Genomic DNA, 24,468 nt, shown 5'->3' on the forward strand with positions numbered 1-24,468 from the left:
AGAGAGTGAGGTCAGAGAGAGAGTGAGGTCAGAGAGAGAGTGAAGTCAGAGAGAGAGAGAGAGTGAGGTCAGAGAGAGTGAGGTCAGAGAGAGAGAGAGAGTGAGGTCAGAGAGAGAGAGTGAGGTCAGAGAGAGAGAGAGAGTGAGGTCAGAGAGAGAGAGAGTGAGGTCAGAGAGAGAGAGTGAGGTCAGAGAGAGAGAGAGAGAGTGAGGTCAGAGAGAGAGAGAGTGAGGTCAGAGAGAGAGAGAGAGTGAGGTCAGAGAGAGAGTGAGGTCAGAGAGTGAGGTCAGAGAGAGAGAGTGAGGTCAGAGAGAGTGAGGTCAGAGAGAGAGTGAGGTCAGAGAGAGAGTGAGGTCAGAGAGAGAGTGAAGTCAGAGAGAGAGTGAGGTCAGAGAGAGAGAGTGAGGTCAGAGAGAGAGAGAGAGTGAGGTAGAGAGAGTGAGGTCAGAGAGAGTGAGGTCAGAGAGAGTGAGGTCAGAGAGAGTGAGGTCAGAGAGAGTGAGATCAGAGAGAGTGAGGTCAGAGAGAGTGAGGTCAGAGAGAGAGTCAGGTCAGAGAGAGAGAGTGAGGTCAGAGAGAGAGAGAGAGAGAGAGAGTGAGGTCAGAGAGAGAGTGTGAGGTCAGAGAGAGAGAGTGAGGTCAGAGAGAGAGAGTGAGGTCAGAGAGAGAGAGAGAGAGAGAGAGAGAGAATGAGGTCAGAGAGAGAGAGAGAGAGAGTGAGGTCAGAGAGAGAGAGAGTGAGGTCAGAGAGAGAGAGAGAGTGAGAGAGAGTGAGGTCAGAGAGAGAGAGAGAGTGAGGTCAGAGAGAGAGAGTGAGGTCAGAGAGAGAGAGAGAGTGAGGTCAGAGAGAGAGAGAGAGTGAGGTCAGAGAGAGAGAGAGAGAGGTCAGAGAGAGAGAGTGAGGTCAGAGAGAGAGTGAGGTCAGAGAGAGAGTGAGGTCAGAGAGAGAGTGAGGTCAGAGAGAGAGTGAGAGTGAGGTCAGAGAGAGAGAGAGTGAGGTCAGAGAGAAAGAGAGAGAGGTCAGAGAGAGAGAGAGGTCAGAGAGAGAGTGAGGTCAGAGAGAGAGTGAGGTCAGAGAGAGAGAGTGAGGTCAGAGAGTGAGGTCAGAGAGAGAGAGAGAGAGAGAGAGAGAGTGATGTCAGAGAGAGAGAGAGTGAGGTCAGAGAGAGAGTGAGGTCAGAGAGAGAGTGAGGTCAGAGAGAGAGTGAGGTCAGAGAGAGAGAGTGAGGTCAGAGAGAGAGTGAGGTCAGAGAGAGAGAGAGAGAGAGAGAGAGAGTGAGGTCAGAGAGAGAGAGAGTGAGGTCAGAGAAAGAGAGAGTGAGGTCAGAGAAAGAGAGAGTGAGGTCAGAGAGAGAGAGAGAGGTCAGAGAGAGAGAGAGTGAGAGTGTGTGAGAGTGTCTGAGAGAGACACCAACTGCGCACTGCAACTGTTAGGTATGTATATACACCTTTGTTTTTACTTTGGTGGCCGCGTAAAAATCCTGATCGCCTTGGGGAGCCTTGAAAAAATTCTGATTGCCTTGGGGAGCCTTGAACCGAAAAAGTTTGGGAACCACTGCCTTAACCATTTAAATGTGGGAGGGGGTGAGCTACAATTAGGTAGGAGGTTGCCACCCTCCAATCAGCCAAGACTAGCTGAACAACAATTGTAAAACATACTGGACACCCAACAAGCTCCTATTGAACCCCCAAAATAACCACAACATATATATAAGCATATGAGTGTCACAGAGAAGTGCTACTGAGCATGGCAAAATATATTTAAAATCAGAGACAGAACATAAAACACAGACAGTCTTGGCTGATTGGAGGGTGGCAACCTCCTACCTAATTGTAGCTCACCCCCTCCCACATTTAAATGGTTAAGGGCTCACTCCATAGCATCTTCCACTCAGGGGAACTTGCTGGCTTGCAGTATGGTTGTGGCAACTCTAATACAGAGTGTTTTTCCTGGTAATGTACAGGTTATTAAAAGCTTCAATCAGACTTAGAACTTTGCAACTAATATTGACAGATTTACTATAAATCATTCTTCCTGTTACTACACAGGTTATTAAGAATTTATATTAGCGTTAGGGACCCCTGAATTGTGGTCTGCCGTGCAGTTGGCTCAGGGGCTTACAACAATTTTGGCCAAAAATGTTAAACTAAAAGACCATTTTACTCGATATTTATACATATATATTCAGGCACTGTACCGTGTATGAGTTTCACTGGATGTGCTAAAAACTGAGCTCTGTCTGTGTTTTATGTTCTGTCTTTGATTTTAAATATATATTGCCATGCTCAGTAGCACTCCTCTGTGACACTCATATGCTTATATATATGTTGTGGTTATTTTGGGGGTTCAATAGGAGCTTGTTGGGTGTCCAGTATGTTTTACTATCTTTTTATCCCATGTTATTGAAACCATGATTTAAAGCAGATTGCCAGCTGGCCAATTTAACCTCAGGTCTTTAAAAGAGCATTTTTTATACTATCTGAACCAGGGGTCTCTGTAAGTCAGACATCTGAGGGTTTACAATATATACAGACGCTTCATTGTACCCCCCAGAAATACAAAATTATTGTGATGGTAGGGGCAATGTGGCTCGCATATTAAAAGGTTAAGTCCAGTCAGTGCCCCTACCATATGGCTGGATCCCTCAGTTTCCCCATTTGTATTCCCCTTCTTGTGGCGACCGTGGCCAAAATGTACTGTGTAACTGGAAACCTTTATTCAATGGTGAATGTGTTCCATGTATTTCTCAGTGTGCTCTGTGTGGTAATTCCTTTATTCAGCCTGCACACAGAGGAATCCGGGTTTGTGTTAAACAAGGGAGGTAGGTGCAGTGCTTCAGAACATTGTGAGAGGAGGGATCAGCGATATCGAAAAAGAGGAGAGGATTTCCTATCTTTCCCTGCTGCAGCCCGCTGCTCTCACACAATCTCACTCCCCATGCTGCCTGAAGCTCCTCCCCCTCCCCTTGAGTCAGAATTCAGAATCAGAAAGGTAGGGGTACTTGGGGAGAGAGACAGCACAGTGGTAGCATCCCGCAATATCACAATATCAGGTGATATCATATTGGACTCCAGGAGATTATGTTATTGTGATATTACTTAATACCCGTATATCTCCTAACCCTAGATGGGCAGCACTCAGGTTTGAGACACACTGGTTCAGAGTGGAGCCTTTGTTCATCCCAGACGCTGAGGTGCCCATCTCTGCGGGAGATATCGGCTGTGGGAACCATTGCTAGGTGAGCCCCGTAGGTGTTGTTCCCATTGGTCAGTTTGAAATCCATGCTTAAGGACACAAGCCAAACCTTGTGGGTTGTCCAAGATACAGTCACTGTCCGGCCTGGATTGGTCCATCACAGGCAAGCCCTGGCTCTGTGATAGAACCGCATGTAGCATCCATAATGTGATTGGTCGGCAGCTTGCCTCCATTTACTGAGATAGAGGCCGAGGTCTATGTAAACTGTTGCCTATTTCAGTTCCACAGTCATCCACGGAGTTAGCGTTCTTTTTCTTTCGAGACTGACTGCTGAATATTGCTGCACATCTATGGGAACATCCACCCCTTAAGTTGGATGACTGCCTGATATCTCTACTCTATTGTGAGTAGCCATTTGCGAGTCCATTTATTGCTTATATATTTTTGTTAACATTACTACACTATGTGATGTTTCTTTATTTTTATGGTACTTACGACACTCCCCTGGTCCTTGTGGAAGTAGTTTCTCCACCAGGCAAGAATACTTGGCCAGACGTTGGCCTATTCAAAGCTCCAATGTCATCGGGAGATACTGTAATGTTGCTACTTTCTATTGGTGACAATGCAGGCACATTTCACCAGCGCAAATCTCGGATACTGTGGGCCCTTGAAGGTTGGAAGATTGGGGGATCAGCTCCAGGGAACCTCTCACGCCATTTCAGGTACAGTACAATTATAAATGAAAAAAAGATTGGGACTCCATGGGTGAACGAGGTAGCTGTAGAGATCTTGATAACAACTTCACTACTTCAGTTTAAACAGATAAATATATACAACAAGTTAAGGATACACCAGAATATTTTTTATATAGAGTGTAAACTAGCATATGGATTAAGTCCATATCAGTTGTTGAAGCATATTTGAACTTTCGACAACAAATTCTGATTAGATCCCTAACCAGAGACTCTTCAAAATAACTAAACAGTAATTGAATTCAGTAGGTTAAAAAATGCTCTCAGAGATCAAGTATAGAAAGCAAGTGTCTAGCCTTTCAAATACAGACTATAACATAGGGTTCTAGATGTCTAAGTGTGAAGAGGTAACCATTATCCATCAATTCCCATACTGTAGTAATTGGTTAGGCTACCTTCTATATCAATATGCATTGCCTAGAAAACAGAATAGTCTTTACTCTATGCACAAATATTACCACTCATTACCTACAAATATTATATTGGGTTTGAGAGAAAATATAGCATATTCATGGAGGAAAAGTCCATAAAAAACAAAAATGTAATTTATGGTCTAGTCGGTGTGTCCAGTATTTGCAGCTAATATTAAATGACCATCTACTAAATAAACTGTTCATGTTCTCGCCAATGGGAATAACTATAAAGTCATTAAAATCAATGCCAAAATAACCAACGTTATTTAATCTACATTATGGCTGCAGCAGTCCCAGACATGGAACGTACAGGCGTACCCCACATTAACGTATGCAATGGGACCGGACCATGTATATAAAGAGAAAATGTACTTAAAGTGAAGCACTACCTTTTCCCCACTTATCGATGCATGTACTTTACTGCAATCGTCATATACGTGCATAACTGATGTAAATAGCACATTTGTAACAGGCTCTATAGTCTCCCCGCTTGCACACAGCTTGGGTAGGGAGCCGGTATTGCTGTTCAGGACTGTCACGGTAGCTAGTGATAAGTTATAATAATGCACACCAAAATATCTGGGTTGAATTGAACATGATTTGGATATAATAAATATAGTTTATTCCTTAAAGAAGGTGAACACAAGATATACAAATAACAGGCAAAATAGAGACACTTACTTCACGGTTGGACAAGAAAGCAATCAGGATACAGGATTGGCAATTCCTTCCACAATACAGGTTCAGATGAAGACATCACGAAAAGACACGAAGACAACTGAGTATAGGATTGACACTGGTTTATATGTAATTCCAGTTCTATACCTTATCATTGAGTGCAGGTCATTAGAGAACAATTACCTGCACCCAATCTCTCCTTGCCACCTCACCTGAGGGGCACCGTAATACCTGCCCACTGGGTGGATATCCATGTTTTCATCAGGGGCTTATTTCCCTAGCCCCCGCCCACAAGCTTGGCATCTTAAAGTCTGGCTTGGCCAGGAACTCCTTTGTCCCAAGGTGTGAATTACCACACTTAGCATCAAGTACTCATGTCCTGCTTTCCATTGTGCTCGCATACACAAGCAGGGTGGGGGAGTCTTTGATCTGGGGTTTATGATAGACCACTTGTCTCCCATCCTGAGCATTACCATACCATATGGGCTCTGAGTTTTTATGCCAGACCCAAAATACAATTCATTCTTTAATACCTTCATATATTAAAATAATCCGTTCTGCTGGCCCAAGCGGGCTGAAACTTGCCAGTCCCTCATGCCGGAGGTGACTCTCCACGGTGGCCAAGTTTCAGCTCTCTGCGACCCCCAGAACCAGAGATACAAAAAAACAAGTTAAAATCCCCCATTAACTTTAATGCAGGATTCTCCACCATAGCTAGAATAAATCTCTACTTTTCACTCTTTCCCATTGAAATCAACGGGCTCCGCCGCTATAGGCTTTCAATGGAGCAACTCCGCCGTTGAAGTCAATGGGCTCCGCCGCTATAGACTTTCAATGGAGCAACTACGCCATTGAAGTCTATAGGAAAACCACAATTTGTCACATTTGCCCCTACTCCGTCTGGTTGTTCGGAGTGGCCTGGAAATGGCCATGCAGTCATGCCAGAACAGTGACTACATGCAACCCAAATCCCAACCCTCTGGTCCTCGCAGAACCGGAGATATGGGCTTACCCTTTTTACCTTTTCGGACTTAGCCGTTTTAAAGCCACGCGGCTTTCTCCCATTGGAATCAATGGCCAGCACCGCCATAGGGAATGCATGAGCCGGCGCCGCCATGGGACTCAATGGGATGAACCTCGTTGGTGAGCGCGACCCTTTACGGGGGTCCCTCATTCTCGGACCCGATGGTGGTCGTGTGTGGGGGTTCCTAGGGTTTAGGGGCAAAAAGAACTTTATTTCTGGGTGCCATAGAACCTAAGTTTCCCACGCCAATTGTAGTTGACCTTGCACTCAGTGTGATCAAAGCTCTCTTTAAGAAAATGTTTCCGCTCTTGCTGTCTGTGGTTTGGATGGCTGCCAACCCGTTCCTGGTGGTTGGTGTCGGGGAATCCCCATTGAAATGGATGGCTCCATTGACTTACAATGGGGAACCACCGCTCCTCCTCTCGGGCGCCACCTGCAGGTCTTCTACCGAAACAGGCCCAAATCGCCGGAATTTCCATAAAGTTGCATTGGTCTGCAATGGCGACTTATGGAGAGCTGTAAAATGGAGCCTGAAAAGGCAGGAAAAGGGAACAAAGGGCTATAAACACTGAACTAACATTAACCCTTTCCCTCCTGCACCAATCCCAGTGTATGTGTTGGTGCAAACACTGGAATGGGAACAATACACATTTACAGGGGACTATACATTTGGTTGCTGAAGCAGAGGAAAACACATTGCTGGACCGCAGTCCAGTTAACCCCTTGCTTCCCAAGTGAGAGCAGGGGGTGGCCAAATGGGGTGTAACCCCTTTAATACCGGGCCAAACCCCCTCTCCCATGACAAGGACGTGCTGACAGGCGCATGTGCGAGCTGCCGTTTGCCTATTGGGCGATATGTCCTTACTCGCGAGTGTACTTATAGCGAGTATCCTTAAATCGGGGTATGCCTGTACAGTAAATAAAACAACTTAAAATACCTAATTTTAGTCAAAGAATATAAACCTATGAATATAGACAAATGTGGTGCAATTCGGTGGCAAAAACTACTGCGCCAGATCAAAGAAAAGAAAATCCAATTAAAATCAACAGGATTGGTCTTCTTCAAATATCTGGTGCAATGCACCACTTCTTTCTTGTTACATGCCGTCCATGTTTTCTATATACATGCTTTTTGCTGCTAGAGTAGTGCATTTAGAAGTGTGTATTTCCAGCATACGAAGAGCTTCTGAATAGAAGTGGGATGGGTGAAGAGCTGCCATCCTGCTACTGACCCTGCTACACCCATTCCATCTATTTGTGAAATTGAAAAAGCTTTTTCAAAGTGAATTCATTGCTACGGTAAAGAACGTTATACTTCAATAAACAAAGGATGCGTTTTCAATGCCTCATAATACTCGCTAGCATTAGAGAGGTCAATCAAATAGAGAACTTACAGCGACTTTTGCTTTTTATCGTGTTAGAAATTACACATTTCACGAATTCCAACATCCCTGAAACCTTCTCAGGTTGTTGAAATTGCTGTCTATTTGTCAAACTGCACTTTAAACATACAGTACTGGAAGGGAGATGTCATTCGTGTCAATTTCAGCTCAAGTTGCAGAAAACCTGTCAGCGAAGTACAGAGGATTGAAATAGATGTCGTGCCAGACAAATTCTTTAGCAGTTTTGTCCAATTATCTTAGCACTGTGAATGTATAGTGTACTGTACTCATTTTGTGTTCTGCTATTGTAATTACAGTCAACAAGTTAATTACAACTGTGCTGTGGGTTATCATGTGGATAAAGCCTTAGGTGATAAACTAATTAGTCTCGTATGAATACCTGAGATTTTTTTCCCCCCCAATCTTAAACTTACCTGCTTTTATTCTAATTCCACCCCAGCTCCTAAAGCTGCAGACCAAGCAATACCCTACATGTTTTTTTTTTGTTTGTTTTTTTAATAAAATAAGTTCTGCACTGAGAAAATACTTATAGCATTTTTTAAACAGCTATGAATGAAAGTCATAATGTAACAAGCATTTTTTGTTTCTATAGCAACCATTTACAGTCACACTCCCTTCCTCTTCTGAAACAGGCTCTGGCACACCCTTTTTGAGCCCTGCCCTCTCTCTAGCAGTGCACCAATTGTATCTAGTGACTAAATTAACACATACATTCCCAGCACGCTCAAACTAACTTGGGAGGTTCTGGCATTTTGCTGAATGGACAGGACTCACTGTGGTTGCTTCCCGTCATACAGAGGTAAAAGGAAAGGTTCACAGTTTTAATGTTAGGACCTGCATTAATTTGGTTATACCTTGACGTGGTATGCAGGCTTATGATGCTTTGGCCAAAGGGTTTAACTAAACAACCAAGCAATTATTATTAATTTTGAAGTGTTTAAACTTTATACTTATTACTCTATATGTTTTGTCAATTGGAAGTAGCATTGGGCACCCCTGTCTTTTGTTTGTATCTAGTGACTGTCTGGTCACATGATCTTCCCCACAGAATTTAGCATCTTTGGTTGTCTTCAGCTGCACTGATAGCCATTTATTGAATCCCGAGCCAAATCTTCGCTGATCGATCACAGGAGAACGGTTCTATCGGTAACTTAGCTAATTACTTATTATTGTGTGAATTGTGTGGATTGTATTGATGCACATATTAAAGGGGGAAAAAACGGCAGCTTGACCTGCTGCTTTAAATAGGTTGGTGTGGCAATGAAATACCAATAAAAAATAATACATTAAATAGACAGTTTTTATTTAACAAGGCAATAGTCACAAACGCAAAATTGTAACAGCAGTAGAAACACAAATGGGAAGAGGGCAGGAAAGAGCATTTTCTGTCAACCAGCGGGTGTACTGTACGTACCCAAACATTTCACCTGGTGGGTAGAAGGAAAGGACAGTGATCCCCGCAGCAAAAGTGTTAAAAAGAACTTGGTGTAAACAGGTTTCCGTTACAAATTTCCATCTAAGACAGTTAACAGGAAGAATGTATAATTAATGTTCAGTTCCAATTTAGGAAACCCTGGGGTCTCAGTCACAAAATACAGTAGTAGTAGCTTTCGTGTAACACAACGCAATGACTTAACTACTAACTGAGAAAGAACTATTGGTGTAGAAACATTTTCTCACGGTGACATCACAGATAGAGGGAAATACTTGAACAAAACCAAAGACCTGAAATTAAATTAAAATAAAATACTAAAGAGCTGAAATGACCCGAGACCTACTGTACGTTTTGACTCGGTCATACATTTAAATCTGTTTTTATGATGCCACTGAGTAAGTTGCTTAAACCTCTTTACCTTCCATGTGGATTGATATCAATGTTTATCTTTCCAACTGTAAGCGCAACACCCATTCTGGGAGAGTAAAGACAGAATACCAATCATGATCATGTAAATTGGTTGATATTTAGCATACAGCACGTCTGCACTGCCATTATTGCAGGTTGTGATGACAACTACATAGAAACCCAACAAGTTTATAAACACTCTGTACGCTGTACAGGAATTATTATCTACGAATAACTTTCAAAACGTGTATGACAATCTGCAAAGGATCGATTGGTTCTCTATGACCAATATGGCTGCTACTGCCACTTTGAACTACTGTACATTGCCCTCAAAACAGTTAGAGTGGCTGTAGAGAAAAGATGGTAATGGATCAGAACATGTTACCATTGCATGGTAATGTTACTGAAGAATACTCCAACATACCACAAGAGAGAGCTCAATGAAGCCCGCTACCCGTGTAGGTGTTTTGGCGTAAATATAATTTTTGAAGTGTTTGAGGAAATGATTACTAGCATGCTATTCTGTTCAATAAGTGCTACCATAACATTTGTCTTTTAAAAAATACACTGAATTTCTTTCCGGTCCAATAATGTTACTAATAAGATATTCGATAGGATATTTCTCAACCCCACCTGAGACTTTTACTTGTTGTCAACCAATTCTGTACAATCAATTGCAGGCGCCGTTGTAGGTCATGCCCATGTTGGGATTATTTAAAGAGAGGCTGCAAAATGAAATATGACTGCAAATCCCACACAAAAGGGACCCGTGATATGTGGCCTACAAAAATATTTGTAAACTCCGCTCACATTGTTATTGCATTCATTGTCACTGATAGAAATCAATGCAATGCCATGGAGATGGACCTTATTTCTATCTCTAACTTCATTTCTTAACACCTTTGCTACTTGATGAGAATGTAAAGTATTGCTGAGCTTTTCAGAAGTGCTGTTCTACACAAACAAACTACAAACAAGGGGTAAAATGCACCCATCTGAGGCTGTGTTGTATAATGAAGAGTGGAAGGGAGAGAATACAGGGGCATAAAACCAAATATTGTATTTTTTTTTTAAATAACAAGCACTTTATAGATATAATATTGCATCATTCGGGACATGCTGTCCCAGATCATCTTTAGAGCTTCACTCTGTAAAAACGTTTACGGTGACTGGCTGGTCACCACTGCCACCATGAATCCATGTATTTGGATTACTTTAATTAATGATCGCATTAAAGCGGCAAGGCTCGCTTTCCCCCCTCCCACACCCCCGCCCCTTTTTTTTTACAGGATGGGTACAGGACATCCTACTCAGCTGAACTTTATCAAGTTCCCAGGATATTTACTATTTCCTCCATAGATGTCATTGGTTGCTTCTTCCTGGTGGATGGCCATGTAAATTTCATGTAATTTTAGTAATACAGGTACCTGTGACTTCACCAGTAGGTATCTTGGGAACAGGAGGTTCCAAGAGTTGAAGAAAGCAGTTTAGCTCCAGGGCACCTCTTCCCATGGTTTAAAAACAAAAAAGGGGGGGGGGGGGTTGGCAAGGGGTGATTGCTGCTTTAATGTTGATAGTCTGCTGGCTTTAGGGCAGCAGAAAGACTAACCACTGCTGATTTTACATAATCCATCCAAAAGGTACCATAGCGAGATGCTTATTGTGCAGCGAGTTGGAATGGAAGGTATAAAATCAGGAATGGCTTAGATTGCAGCCATTAGGTTAACCTACCACTCCTTGTGGCGACTCGGTGAGAGTAGTCATTAGCCAACTTTTTGTGAGGAGGATGATGCTCCTGCGTGGCTCTTTTGCAGCCCATACTTAGTCTGTTAGCATTGGCGATAAACCGTCCATGCTATAGTAGTAATCCACTATCAGCACGCTAGAGAGTCCGGATAGCAACTGGGTACAGTAATGACATGTGTTCTGCTCCTTTGATGGGCAACTTGCGGCTGGCATAGTAATGGATGATTTCGGGCACGCTGTCGAAGGGCGGGCTGTTCTGTCCAAGGACATACTTGTTTTCTTTGGTACGGGAGAGCTTCATGTGCATGAATCCTTGGCTGCTTCTGTTTGAGAAGACAGAAAAATAATTAAAAAGTCATTCTACACAATTTCATACATACACTGTAAATTGTGCTTCGAATTAGAGTTGAGCGAGAACAGAAAAAACAAACCCACAATAACGATAACTATCGCGAGAGCGATGTATATCGCGATAAATATTTTCTTTGAAATAAAGCTGAAAAACTTCTAGTAAATTTAAGTCAAAAGTTTAAAACAGAAATGCATTTTCATTAGATTTACTAGAACAAAGGTGAGGTGGGGGGAGAAAGGCAGGGGAAGGATCACAGAGGAGAGGGGGGGGAGGATCCCAGGGGGGGGAAGAAGAGTCCCAGCAGAGGAGGAAGAAGAGGGGAGGAAAAGTCCCAGGGGGGAGAGGGGGGAGAGGGGGGGGAGGGAAGAAGAGCGTTAAGATTCCCATGGGCAGGGGGAAAGAAAGGGGAGAGAAGAAAAAAGGGAGATGTAAGAGTGCCAGTGAGGATGGGTTAAGGTCCCAGGGGAAGGATGGGGTTAAGGGTTCTAGGGGAAGGATGGGGTTAAGGGTCCCCGGGGGGAGGGGGTCAAGGTAAGAAGGGAGTGTTAAAAATCCCAGGGGAGAGGTGGAAGATGGGGTTAAGAGTTCCGGGGGAGGATGGGGTAAGAGTCCCAGGCAGGGAGGAAGGGGTTAAGAATGCCACAGGGAGGATTAGTGAAGGGGGTAAGAGCTAGGGAGGGGTTGTGCCCTTTAACTGCATTCCTGCTCTCACTATCTCTGCTGTCCCACACAAAGCTACCAGGCGCTCCTCACCCTCCCTCCCTTCAGTGAGAAGCATAGAGGCCCGCCGGGAGGGAGTGAGGAGGGAGTGAGCAGCATGTCTCAGTCTCCGGATCCGGTTTCTGACAGCACAGCAAGTTAAAATATGCGCCTCTCACCCCCACACTCCGACACCATGGTATAACTGCGATAACAACTCATCTTCCATATCGGCATACCGTCAGATGTTATCGCGTTTTTACTATGATACCGGTATATCTCGCAACCCTAGGTCTTTTATCAGTGCCAACCAGCAGTATAGTCATGGTTGTATAATTTCTGATTTGCGATCCTTACATTTTATTCCCAGTTAGCATAGCTCTGGGTAGGATCATTTGAAATAATGATTTGTAGCTTAGTTAAAGGCTTCCATCCTTTACATAAGAACAAATCGCACCTTGACTACAAAGTGCCGTTTTGGGCATCTCACCATAAACAAAACAAATGATAACTTGAACAAGAAAAAGTTGTAGAGAAGAGTCAAAGTAATAAAGGGAATGGAAGTTTTGACTCATGAGGATTTTTGGCTTTAGAAAAGAGGCGTCTAAGTGGGGATATGATTATTGTTTGCAATTATATCCAAATTCCGTTATCCATGGAGATGAGAGAAAATACGACTGAGTTTACAGTAACCAGCAAAAAAAAATCAAAGTGGGTTGCATACATATAAGGGGGTTGTGAAAATGTGGCATTTACTACCACTGATGGCAGATACAGTGAACGGGTCTAAGAAATGTTATTGGGTGAAAAGAAGTATAGTACAGAGGTTATGCAAGACAAGATAAAACATAGGAAGTGAATTGATTCAGGGATAAATTGATTGCCACTTACTGAGGACAGCAAGGACTATTTTCCCCTTTGAGATATTATTGCCAGATGTTGGACTAAGATTTCTGCTACCCCTTCCTCTGAATCAAGTGATTGCTCCTGAGCTACCACTTAAAATTGATACATCACCCTGTGAATGTGAACCAAAGAGGAGGCTCCTCCTCTTCCTTTTAGATAACATTGAGGGTTCGATCAAAAGAGGAAGAAGACATGAATTAGGGAGTATGTCAAGTGGCCCTTCAGGGTGCCAGCTCTCAGGAGTAAGTCCATAGAGCACTCAGTGATGCTATGAATCTTTATTCTCTTAGCATCAATGTATCAAACTTCTTCCCACCTATGTTGCATGTGTTATAATAAACTTTACTTTGTCATTATACAAGATCCCTTAACCTGGTTTGGTAATTCAGGAACCCCATGATGATGTAGCTATGCCAATCTAATTTCTTGTTTTTTTAGGGGAGACTGCGTTCTGCGCTGGAAGCGCAGAACGCGATCTTAAAAGAATACGACCAATCTTCCATTCTGTCATCAGTGACAGAGCGATCACGAGTGCCGGAGGGGAAAGGGTTAAACTTGACCCTGGCCCCTGTTTAGCAGCCTCATTAAAATAACCTCATATTCTACACCACTTGCCCTCTTGATTCCATTCCCTCAAGCCTCTCGCTCCTACTATAATTCCCTCACTCACAGATATTTTCAATCTTTTCCTCCACTCTGGTACCTTTCTTACCTCTTTCAAGCATGCAACAGTTATACCTTTTCTCAAAAACAGCAAGCTTAGCCTAACATGTCTCTGTAATTATCGCCCTGGCTCCCTCCTGCCATTTTCTGCTAAACTCTTTGGATGACTTGTGCCTCTCGTTTCCTTTATTTTCTTACCTCCTATTCTCTCCTGAATTCTCTATAATCTGGCTTCCATAGCATTCACTCCACCGAAACACCATTCACTAAAATAAATTAATGACCTCAACGCTGCCAAAGGTCATTACACTGCTCATATTATTCTACCTCTGCAGCATTTGATACTGGGGAACACCCTCTTCTTCACATTCTCCATACTCTTGGTATCCATAACAGAACGTGAGCCTGGATTTCCTCTTATCTCTCCCATAGTACCTTTAATGTCTCATTTACCAACACCTCCTCCTCTGTCTATCTCTGTGGGAGTACCCCAGGGGTTTGTCCTGAGAACACACACACACACACACACTAGGTAACCTTACCACACCTCTTGAGTTCAAATATCACCTCTATGCTGATGACACACACATTTACTTTTCAACCCCTGACCTTACGCCTGCTGTACAGTCCAAAGTCTCAATGTCTCTCTGCTATATCATCCTGGATGGCCCTCTGCCGACTCAAACATAACATGTCAAAGATGGAGCTCCTCATCTTCCTCCCAAGCCTGGCCCTATTGCTCTCTTATACATTATTATTGGCAGTACAATCGTACACCCAGTATCACAAGCACGCTGTCTAGGAGTCACATTGGATTCCTCCCTCACATTCTCCTCTCACATTCACAATGCAGCAAAAACCTGTAGTTGTTGCCTTCTTACCATTGCAAAGATTCTCCCTTTCCTCCAACGCTTTACTCCTAAAACGCTAACGTAGGCCATCATTCTCTCCCATCTCGACTATTTTAACCTTCTAATGTCATTCCTTCCTAACGTTCTTCTACACTTTAGCCTAAGCGACCTCTCACTTAAAGTGGTGAAATTGTAAGTGCAAATAGCGCTCGTGCAAACAATATACAGTGATAAACAAAGATATAAAACCTGTGATACAAAGTCCAATGAAGGTAGTCCAAGAGCTGCCCAAAAGGTTAATCTGGTATCTCCCAACCAGATGAGAAGTCTGTGGAAGGAAACCTCCTGTGGCGCTGAGGTATGAATGGAAGTAGGATCTTGTGCAAAAGTTCTTGTCTTGGACTAATAGCCTCAGGAAAGGAAGACAAAAATACAGAGAACACTACAGTAGTGTATTACCCAGGGACAATAGTATAAAGAGAGCAATTTATTATATAAAAACAATTAGTATAAAACGATTACATCAGACAATTGTGTCAGACATGAAAAATGCATATAAAACTTCCATGCGCTTGTGCACTAGGAAGATGAAACTGCTCCGCCGTGGTAAAAATTGAAATCCTACTCACCAGAGGTGACTAGGACATGCGCAATGGTTTTAAGGTCTTTACATCAGGTAACACCGCTCGCCGTGGGGTGGAATAGCCAGTTGATGCGGGAGGATCGCCTTCAATGCTCGTAGTCTCCTTGCTGACAGAGTCTGGTCGATCGGCTCCACTGCTGATGTCACCGCCTGGATAGCACAGCTACGGTGTCCCTGAGAGGCCAAAAAACCTCCAACGCATTTCGAAACTCCTATTGGTGGGTTTCTTCGTCAGGGATGATTGCTGCATGGGGCTGTACTTCTATATATACCCCAGATCGTTCAATTAAGGCAATTATATTGTTTTAGTTTGGGAAACACCCAGTGGAAAGTCCTCTGATTGAACATGAATATAGGATACAATGGTGAATTACATCAAAAAGTGGATTACATCAAAAGGTGAACAGATATAGACAAATGGCATATTATCACAATTTTAAAGATATATATAAACATATATAAACATATGTCCAGATAGCGGGCTGGGAATATATAAAGGGGAAGAATAAATCCCTCCTTTTTGATGTAATTCACCATTGTATCCTATATTCATGTTCAATCAGAGGACTTTCCACTGGGTGTTTCTTAAACTAAAACAATATAATTGCCTTAATTGAACGATCTGGGGTATATATAGAAGTACAGCCCTATGCAGCAATCATCCCTGACGAAGAAACCCACCAATAGGAGTTTCGAAACGCGTTGGAGGTTTTTTGGCCTCTCAGGGACACCGTAGCAGTGCTATCCAGGCGGTGACGTCAGCAGTGGAGCCGATCGACCAGACTCTGTCAGCAAGGAGACTACGAGCATTGAAGGCGATCCTCCCGCATCAACTGGCTATTCCACCCCACGGCGAGCGGTGTTACCTGATGTAAAGACCTTAAAACCATTGCGCATGTCCTAGTCACCTCTGATGAGTAGGATTTCAATTTTTACCACGGCGGAGCAGTTTCATCTTCCTAGTGCACAAGCGCATGGAAGTTTTATATGCATTTTTCATGTCTGACACAATTGTCTGATGTAATTGTTTTCTACTAATTGTTTTTATATAATAAATTGCTCTCTTTATACTATTGTCCCTGGGTAATACACTACTGTAGTGTTCTCTGTATTTTTGTCTTCCTTTCCTGAGGCTATTAGTCCAAGACAAGAACTTTTGCACAAGATCCTACTTCCATTCATACCTCAGCGCCACAGGAGGTTTCCTTCCACAGACCTCTCATTTAAGGCTATACACTCTTCTGCCCTCCTTACCTCTCAGCCCTAATTTCTCCACTGCCCCACCCCTCTGGAATTCCTTTAAATATCTGACTAGCACCTCTCTCTCCACCTTCAAGACCCATCTTAAAACACACTTCTTTAACGAAGCATATTGGAAGCATCTAATGCATCGGCCATGACACCTTTGCAGACGCACTTGCCATAACAACCTCCTATCTCTGTACATTTTCCCTACTTGCCACTTAGATCGTCAGCTCTGCATGGCAGACACTCCTAATGTTTATGTCTCTAGCGCTTATTCCCATTATGTGTTATATTATTAGGTCACGTGTATAACTGCTGTGAAGCGCCACATACAGATGCAACTGCCAGTTGTACACCATTTGCCAAGAAAAATGTGACCATCTCGCAGTAACATTTAAAATGGCCAACAGAAGGCTGTAATGGCCCATCGGATTAACACAGCGGGGGTCCCTGCGTTTGAATGGGACTCGCAGCCCGGTAGGATTCACTCAGCGTGAGTCCCATTCAAATGCAGGGACCCCCGCTGTGTTAATCCGATGGGCCATTAGTCTGACTACAGAAATGTTGCATCATTTTAGTGCAGAATTCTCTAGGCAAGCGGTCCACAACTGCAGTTGCACATGGATAGCGCTATATAAAGATACATACATAAAAGCACTGGACCATTTAACAAATTTAAGAGCATTTACACAGTTGATGACTTAAATATATAGGCCCTAAATACAGTGATCTGGGGTGAGTTACAAAGCAGTTGTAAGAAAAGTACAGTGTTGGCCATGTTTAAAAGTGCCTGTAATAAATGTTTTTGTAATATTTTTTAGAACTATGGATTTCTAAAGTAAATCTGCATGTGAATAAATATCTATAAATATTTGTATTAGGTTAGTGGAACTGCACATGACATTCCTTAGCTATGAGCCACTAGGCTTTTCATATTGAGTGTATTCCTGATATGCACACTTTCTCTTTGTACTGATCTTGTGTAATATTTACATTACTCTCTGACATAGAGACCCGTTATGTAAATCCTTTATAATTCCCATCAAGACTCTTTGTAGTCCTCTATAAAAAAAAAAAAAAAAAAACTTTTTCCCAATGCAAAACATCCCAGTTCTTGCTTAGCTATTTTATACCAAGAAAAACGTACGCATGCTAATACAGATACAAACTTACATGTGGAGACATATCCAAGCTAATAGACAAATACAAGGCAATACAAATGCAGAGACACATTAAGCGATCAACGGTATACAATTTCAGCTATCCTGTCATTTCTCATTAAGCTCAAGCAGGTTATCAGGAGAGAGCTGTCCGGGCTTTCAAACCATCTGCTGAACGGATGGCTCTCCGGGGAGAGGGGGTGAAGTACTAGAGAGGAGAGGCAGAGATTGAGTGTACTGTATGCCTCGGGAGTGTGAAATAAAAGTGACAGCATTATAATTTAATTAACTCCTTCACTTCTAGTGGAGATATCAAAGTGCTGCACAGTGGAGCATCAAAATATTTCTCACCAAACGTGTAAAAAGTACTTGCCCTCAATGTTTAACATGTACAGCTCTTTTTCTTTAAAGTATTTAGAAGGTGCATGTGAGAGTAGGGGTAGCTGGCCTCATAAAATAAAGGTGAAGCCCGGCTAGCTACCCCCCAAAACCGTGTGTATCTGGCCGAGTATGTGCACTCAAAGCCGGATACAATGTATGTGTTCTAACCCCTTAAAACTGTTTCCCTAGCCGCCTATGTGAGCTCCTAAGCTGGGTAAAATGTGTGTGTTTTGACCCTTGGGAGAAACTACAGTAGGTAAAAAAAACTAACTTTGGGGCTGTGTTTCTAATAGTAGATATTGGGGGGCAAAAGTGACCAAAAGTTGTGTAAAATGTTTGTGACCGGTTTTACCAGTAATACTGTAAGCATACTTTGCGAGTACGCGTATGTATCGATATGGAGGTCTTTCCCTATGTACTGTATTGCCCAGCCAGCAAGTTCCAAAACCAAAGTTCTACAGCCAAGTTGAAGAGCTCAAGTTCTTGCTCGTAGGCGCGATTTCCATTGGTCAGTTCATATTTCCCGCTTGCCGGCATCCTCTTCATCACGGGGAGGTCCTGAGCAACTAAGCATGCCCCCTCCTGTGATTGGTGCAGAGAGGCGAGCCTCCGGCTCGTGATTGGCTGCTGTGTGAGAATCCATTCTCTGATTGGTCGCCGCTCCTTGCTCCATGTTAAGGATAGCCGGCAAGGGCTATGTAAGGAGACGGCCCAATCAGAGTACCAGACATCTCCAGGCTTGCTCCGTTGAAGCGCATGGCAGGCTTTTCAAAAGTGCTCTACTCGGAATAGCAGAGTGCTAGGCAGGGAAGTGTTGGAGAAGCCCAGCCAGGCTGAAGGCGGAGCAACTTGGGACTTTGTCCGGTGAGGCTGTGGCGGGCTTTTCAAAAGTGCTCTGCTCAGAGTAGCAGAGCACTCTGCATTGAGGTGCCGGGAGAAGCCTGGCCAAGCTGAGGACAAGTTCTCAGAGTTCTGAGTGGAGAATGAAGCCTCAGAAACGAGCGGGGAAAGTCAGGTACAGTAGCTATACCGAATATAGTACCGTGGTTTTCCTGGACGTGGAGCAAAGGGCAAGCCTGCACCTAGCTGTTTTTGTGCATTTCTGTTATCTGTGGGCGTGCCCAAATAAACTATTTATTTAATAACTGTGCCCTGCCTGGTGAAAGTGACCCCGGAAGGTAAGGACGTTAAAAATTCCTTGTCTCCCGTGACAGGGCATTCTATTACATACTGTACAACAGCTAATGTCTTAATAATAATATTTTTTTATATACCATACACTGTATTCAGTAATGAATTCCCTGTCTTGAAGAGAATACAACCTCGCCTTGGGTACCCGATGATCTGGGAAATTAACTGACTTGCTCATGGTCAGATGAACATGCTGAGAAACCCGATCGATATTTGTATTGTTGAGATGACTAGTTACTTGTTTGTTATACAGTAACAGGATCTGTTTTTCTAAATAAAGCCAGTAGTTGAACATTAGAATAGAAATGTAATTATGTGCAGATAACATTTAACAGCAAATTTACATTTTGTCCCTGTCACTTCCACAGGTACCTGTGACTTCTGTTGCCAGAAGTTGCAGATAGGTAGAATAGCACCACTTAGTGAACATGGGCATAATCTCCAACTGGCAGCTCGTTTCATCTGCTCAGAATAGTAATTGTGTACGTTATAAAATTGAACAAATCCAATGCTTTGTGTGAAATATTCTAGGGCACAGCAGTGAAATCTGCTCTGTTGTTCTACCAAAGACTCAAAACCAAAATGACAGCTCTATACACTTAAGATTTATGGTGAAAAGCTCATCTATATCTCTGTCTCAATGCATTGTCAGCTGAAGACATTTATGTACAGTAAGTGCAGAGAAAGATTTATCTTGCTTCCCTACATCTGGTGTTTAATCAATTGGATATAAACTAAACAATACTTCTAGTGCAACTCTGATGTCACTTCAAATTCATTGTCTTTGTTTCTGTCTTAGGGCTGGAGGGGAGACATAATCGGACGTATTTTACTTCTCTTTGAAGGCAGACTGTTTTCCCTTCTTTAGCATAGGACGGAGCAGAAGCCAGACGAAATAATGGGACCCTTGCCTGTGAGCTGAATGTATACAGTATCTGCCAGGAGAAAATTGGGATTGTGTACAAAGACACACTCTGGTAAGCAAGCTTAAACCGTCTAAACATTAAAACTTTTGAAGACACTTCCAGGCATGATTAGTAGCCTATTTTGGCAAATGCCTCACTTTGTGCCACTCAATTGGTTCAAAAGCATGGAGACAGCAGGGTCTTCCAAGTCCGAGAAAAACATAACTTACCAAGGAAGATACGTTTAGTTAAGAGTCTGTTGGGTACAAGTGGGACATATTGCAGAGATTGTGTGGCATTTAAGAGAATTGTGAGAGCAGGCAGTGAATGGCAGTAATAGCAGCAAAACATTCAATATCCTACTGTACCTCTGTGGGTTAAAAAAAAAATCAGTTCTGTAGATAATTACTGCATTGAAAATGAAAAAAAATCAACTCAAGGCAATTTTTATGAGTTTTAATATACTCAGCATCCGTTGGTTTCTATAGCAGATTTTAGCGCACCTACCCAGCATGGCAAGTTCTCAACAAATTATCACAAATAGGAAAGGGTTGCAGTGTTCCCAGCAGGGGACTAAGGCTGAGAAACAAGCTGTAAGAATAGACAATGTAACCCGTAGTAATATAAGGTTACACTGACTGAAGAATTGAGTGAAACCGAAAGGCAGCCATAAGGTCAACCCAAGGAAGCAGAATTTCTTCCGATCGATCACGGGAGAATGGTTTGATTGGCAGCTTGGGTAATTAGTTTTCATTAAAAGTAATCAAATGAGGCATGTATTTAAAAAAAAAAAAAAAAGTGCAGAGAGGAATGCTGCTTCAAAAGGGATGTGGGTGGGAGACAAAACGACAGCTACTATAGTAGAGTACAAACTGTAAGTGATCGAAGTTATAGGGATCCTGCAGGGGATTGGGTTATTGTGCCAATTAATAGATACCAAAAAAAAAAGGATCCCTCCTTGACTGCACTCTGGACCGTCGGATTTGTTGAGTGGAGAAATTAAAGCATAACCTTTACTCATTGATTTAAAAAATAGCTACGGTGTATATACACACTGTCATTTGAACATATATGGAGAGATCTAAATCTTCAATATATAGTTTCACTGATGTGTTCAGAGGACGATATAGTACTGTACTGTATTTATAGGATTGATCTCTACTTGTATACTGTAGTTTGTACTGTATGACCTAAAAAAATGATGTGTTGCCTGAGAAGCCAAGAGGGTTGGTTACATAGTTGAATATAAGCACCTTTAAAAAATAATGCCGATATGGCCCTTTAAGGAGACGCGAGAGAGAGCTATTAGGGCTCTTAGCTCAGTTTTATTACAATTTGCATGAAGAGCAGATCTGTTCAATTAGCCACCTAGTGGGCATTGTTTGAGTCACACTACTTGAATACATAGTGGTCCTATAGATCGCTTCTTTATGTGCCAACTAATGTCTTCTAAATATAATCTCTATGGGACTCCTTTTGTCTAAATGATAATACATTGTCATATATTTCTTCATCACAGTCAAAATTTTACCTCTTATGTACTGTATCTATCAGGATATCCAATTCAATATATATATATATATATATATATATATATATATATATATATATATATATATATATATATATATAAATAGTGGTTGACAAATCACCAAAAAATCTACTCGCCACACAAAAAAAAATCTACTCGCCACCTAGTACCAAACGTGTGGTGCTTGGGCCAATATTTACTCGCCCGGGGGTTAAATCCACTCGCCCGGGGCGAGCAAATGTATAGGTTTGTCGAACACTGTATATATATATATGACCAGAATGTTATTCGTATTGTATTTTTGAGGTTTCACTTAACATAATATTGGGTGAAAAGAATGCTAAATAGTTCAGCAGGAGGTTTATACATTAGAAGAATAGAATGAGTCTGCTTTTAAGGGTATAGAGAGTTAACGATTACTCATGTTCAGATACTGATCCTACACAATACGGTGTTTATATTGTGGGAAATGCAGTGCTCCCCAAACCTCCAACAAATAATTAACAGCCCTGCGAAGGAGTAAAGTCGGCGGTGCACCTCAAGTTCTCTCAGAACAACCAACCGTCACGTTACCCTTCAATTTGTTATAGCGGCATTTATTAGTACCGTGCGGGAAGCAAGATGCAAGGTGTCAAACACCTTTGCGAAGTGCATCTCTTCTCTCCATGTGATGTGCTGTGCCTGGGAGAAGGACTTTTGCTGCGGAGAGGCAGAAACGCGAGGCGTCTAGTACACCTTCGCATAAACACGCTCTCTTCCTCCAGCCTCATGACATCTTAGATGGCAAACCCCTTAAATACATATAACCCCACCCCGCAATACATAATAAAAATACCCCGCCCCTGCCAATACAGTACATATTAAAAATGCCCCAACCCCCCCACACATATATAAAAATAAAAAATAAAAATAAAAAAAGACCCCTACCCCCCAATACATTTTTTAAAAACAAGCCCCCCTCCCCCCCCCCCCGTCTCCCGGGCATTGCGCTGCTTTGTGCATTTATTTGCATACCTCTTGCTCTCGTTTTGATTTAACATGTGGCTACATCCAGCAAGACCATTATTTACTTGATAAAGTTTCAAACAACAAACTTCGGAACAAGTCATGAATATTTTAAATAGACTTTGGAAGGGGGCGTAATCAATTTCACTTTGCTTGATGAAGCCAATGGCCTTGCTGTATGTACAGTAACTACGTATTAAATCAACCTATTGAATTGCTTAATTGAACACATAGGTTGTAAAGGTCCAGCGTCCTCAAATTAATTGGCTATTTAATGGCAGAGGGTGGACATGGAGGACATCACTAAAATTGTGGAAGAAAAGGATTTCTTCGTTCAATATCTAGAGAGGATTATCTTTAAGCAACAGAGGAGCAAGGGCATCAATCAAGATGGAGGAGCCATCTTCATTCGAGAATAATGGCAAAGTATTGCACCGACTCAAGTTTATTTTGGACGTTTCCTTTTTATTTGAAGCCATTGGACTTGTTCATTGTGTTTTGTTGGGATCTTTTTAATGGCTGGATTAGTTAGTAAATTGGTCAGCAGGGGATCATTGACCTTGAAGTTCAAAGAGGACATCACCATGGATAAAGTAAGATATATATTTTTTAAATCTCATTAACCCCTTTGGTACAAAAGGGGTTCATGACATCTTTATATATGGTAAACTGTATTTTATTATTTACAGTATGCTGTATTTTATTTATACAAATATTTTTAATTATGTCATCCGCTACGGCTTCCTATTGACCTGCGTGACCAGAGGCTTTAAACTCCTTTGAGATACCATCACCCTCTACGGAGGTAAATATGTCGGGAATCCCCAAAACTGAAATGAATAGCTTTAATACCATTTTTTAATGCCCCCGCCTCCCCCCCTCCCAAAAAAAACAGCCCGCTTGGATTGCTGCTTTAGTACCAAAAAACACCAAGTGCAGAGAAACAAAAAAATCATAAGAGAGAGATAGAGATAAATAAATTGAGAGGAGAATATAATGCAACAATGCAAAACATTAATCAATATGATACTGAACGTGAATCTTGCCACTCACGTGATGTCAAGGAAAATCAATCATGTTCAGAGTAAGATCTCCATAGCGAGGAAATCGATCTTCAAAAGATAGTCAGATGTGTAGGGATACTCACAATTCATAGAAATAGAAGCGAACAAAACAGTGCAAAAATGCTTTATACTATGTTTGAACAAAGATAAAAATGTATCACTCACAAACTAGTAAGTGTGATACTTTTTTTAAATTTGCACAAACATAGTATAAAGCATTTTTGCACTAAGTTTTGTTCTCTTCTATTTCTATGATTTGGAAGTACAGCTCAACCCCGTTATAGCGCGATTCGCTATAATGCAGTTTGAGTGTGAACCTCAAAAATTAAAAAAAAAAAAAAAATGCACACTGCACACACTCACAGCACACTGCACACACTCACAGCACACACTCACAGCATACACTCACAGCACACTGCACACACTCACAGCACACAGTCAAATACACACACAGAGACACACGGTCTCTTTAAGGGAGCTTGCTCTCGCAAGACGGAAGCAGAAGCAGGAAGAAGAGACAGGGAGAAGAGCTGCCAGATGCCGGGTAAGTGCTGTGTGCTGTTGCCGCTGCCCCACCAGGTCTGGGAATGCTGGGACAATTCTCAGCTTTCCCCCTCCGGAGGACATGGTACTACCACAAAAAAAAAAAAAATTAAACTAATTTTTTTCGGCGGCCATTTTTTTTCGCGACCCCATTTATAACGCGGTGGTCGCGGTGGCCCCCCGAGGACTGCGCTATAACGGGGTTAAGCTGTATTTATCCCAACACATCTGACTCTTTTGAAGATCTATTGCCTCGCTAAGGAGGTCTTACCC

General features: G+C 42.3%; 1 protein-coding gene across 5 annotated transcripts in view; it reads right to left on the reverse strand.

Annotated features, from left to right (window-relative positions):
• Positions 1–8,749: 8,749 nt before the first annotated feature.
• The window catches only part of SHF (Src homology 2 domain containing F), a 282,507-nt gene continuing 266,788 nt past the window's right edge, over positions 8,750–24,468 (reverse strand). For 4 of the 5 annotated variants that reach the window (XM_075575896.1, XM_075575897.1, XM_075575895.1 and 1 more), the window contains one exon: positions 8,750–11,379. In XM_075575896.1, coding sequence (XP_075432011.1) covers positions 11,193–11,379 — 187 coding nt within the window. In that variant the 3' untranslated portion in view covers positions 8,750–11,192. The remainder of the gene's footprint in view (positions 11,380–24,468) is intronic. The other variant, XM_075575899.1, reaches the window with a different exon arrangement.

Source organism: Ascaphus truei, chromosome 18 (genome assembly GCF_040206685.1).
Source record: "Ascaphus truei isolate aAscTru1 chromosome 18, aAscTru1.hap1, whole genome shotgun sequence".
In the NCBI taxonomy this organism is placed as follows: domain Eukaryota; kingdom Metazoa; phylum Chordata; class Amphibia; order Anura; family Ascaphidae; genus Ascaphus; species Ascaphus truei.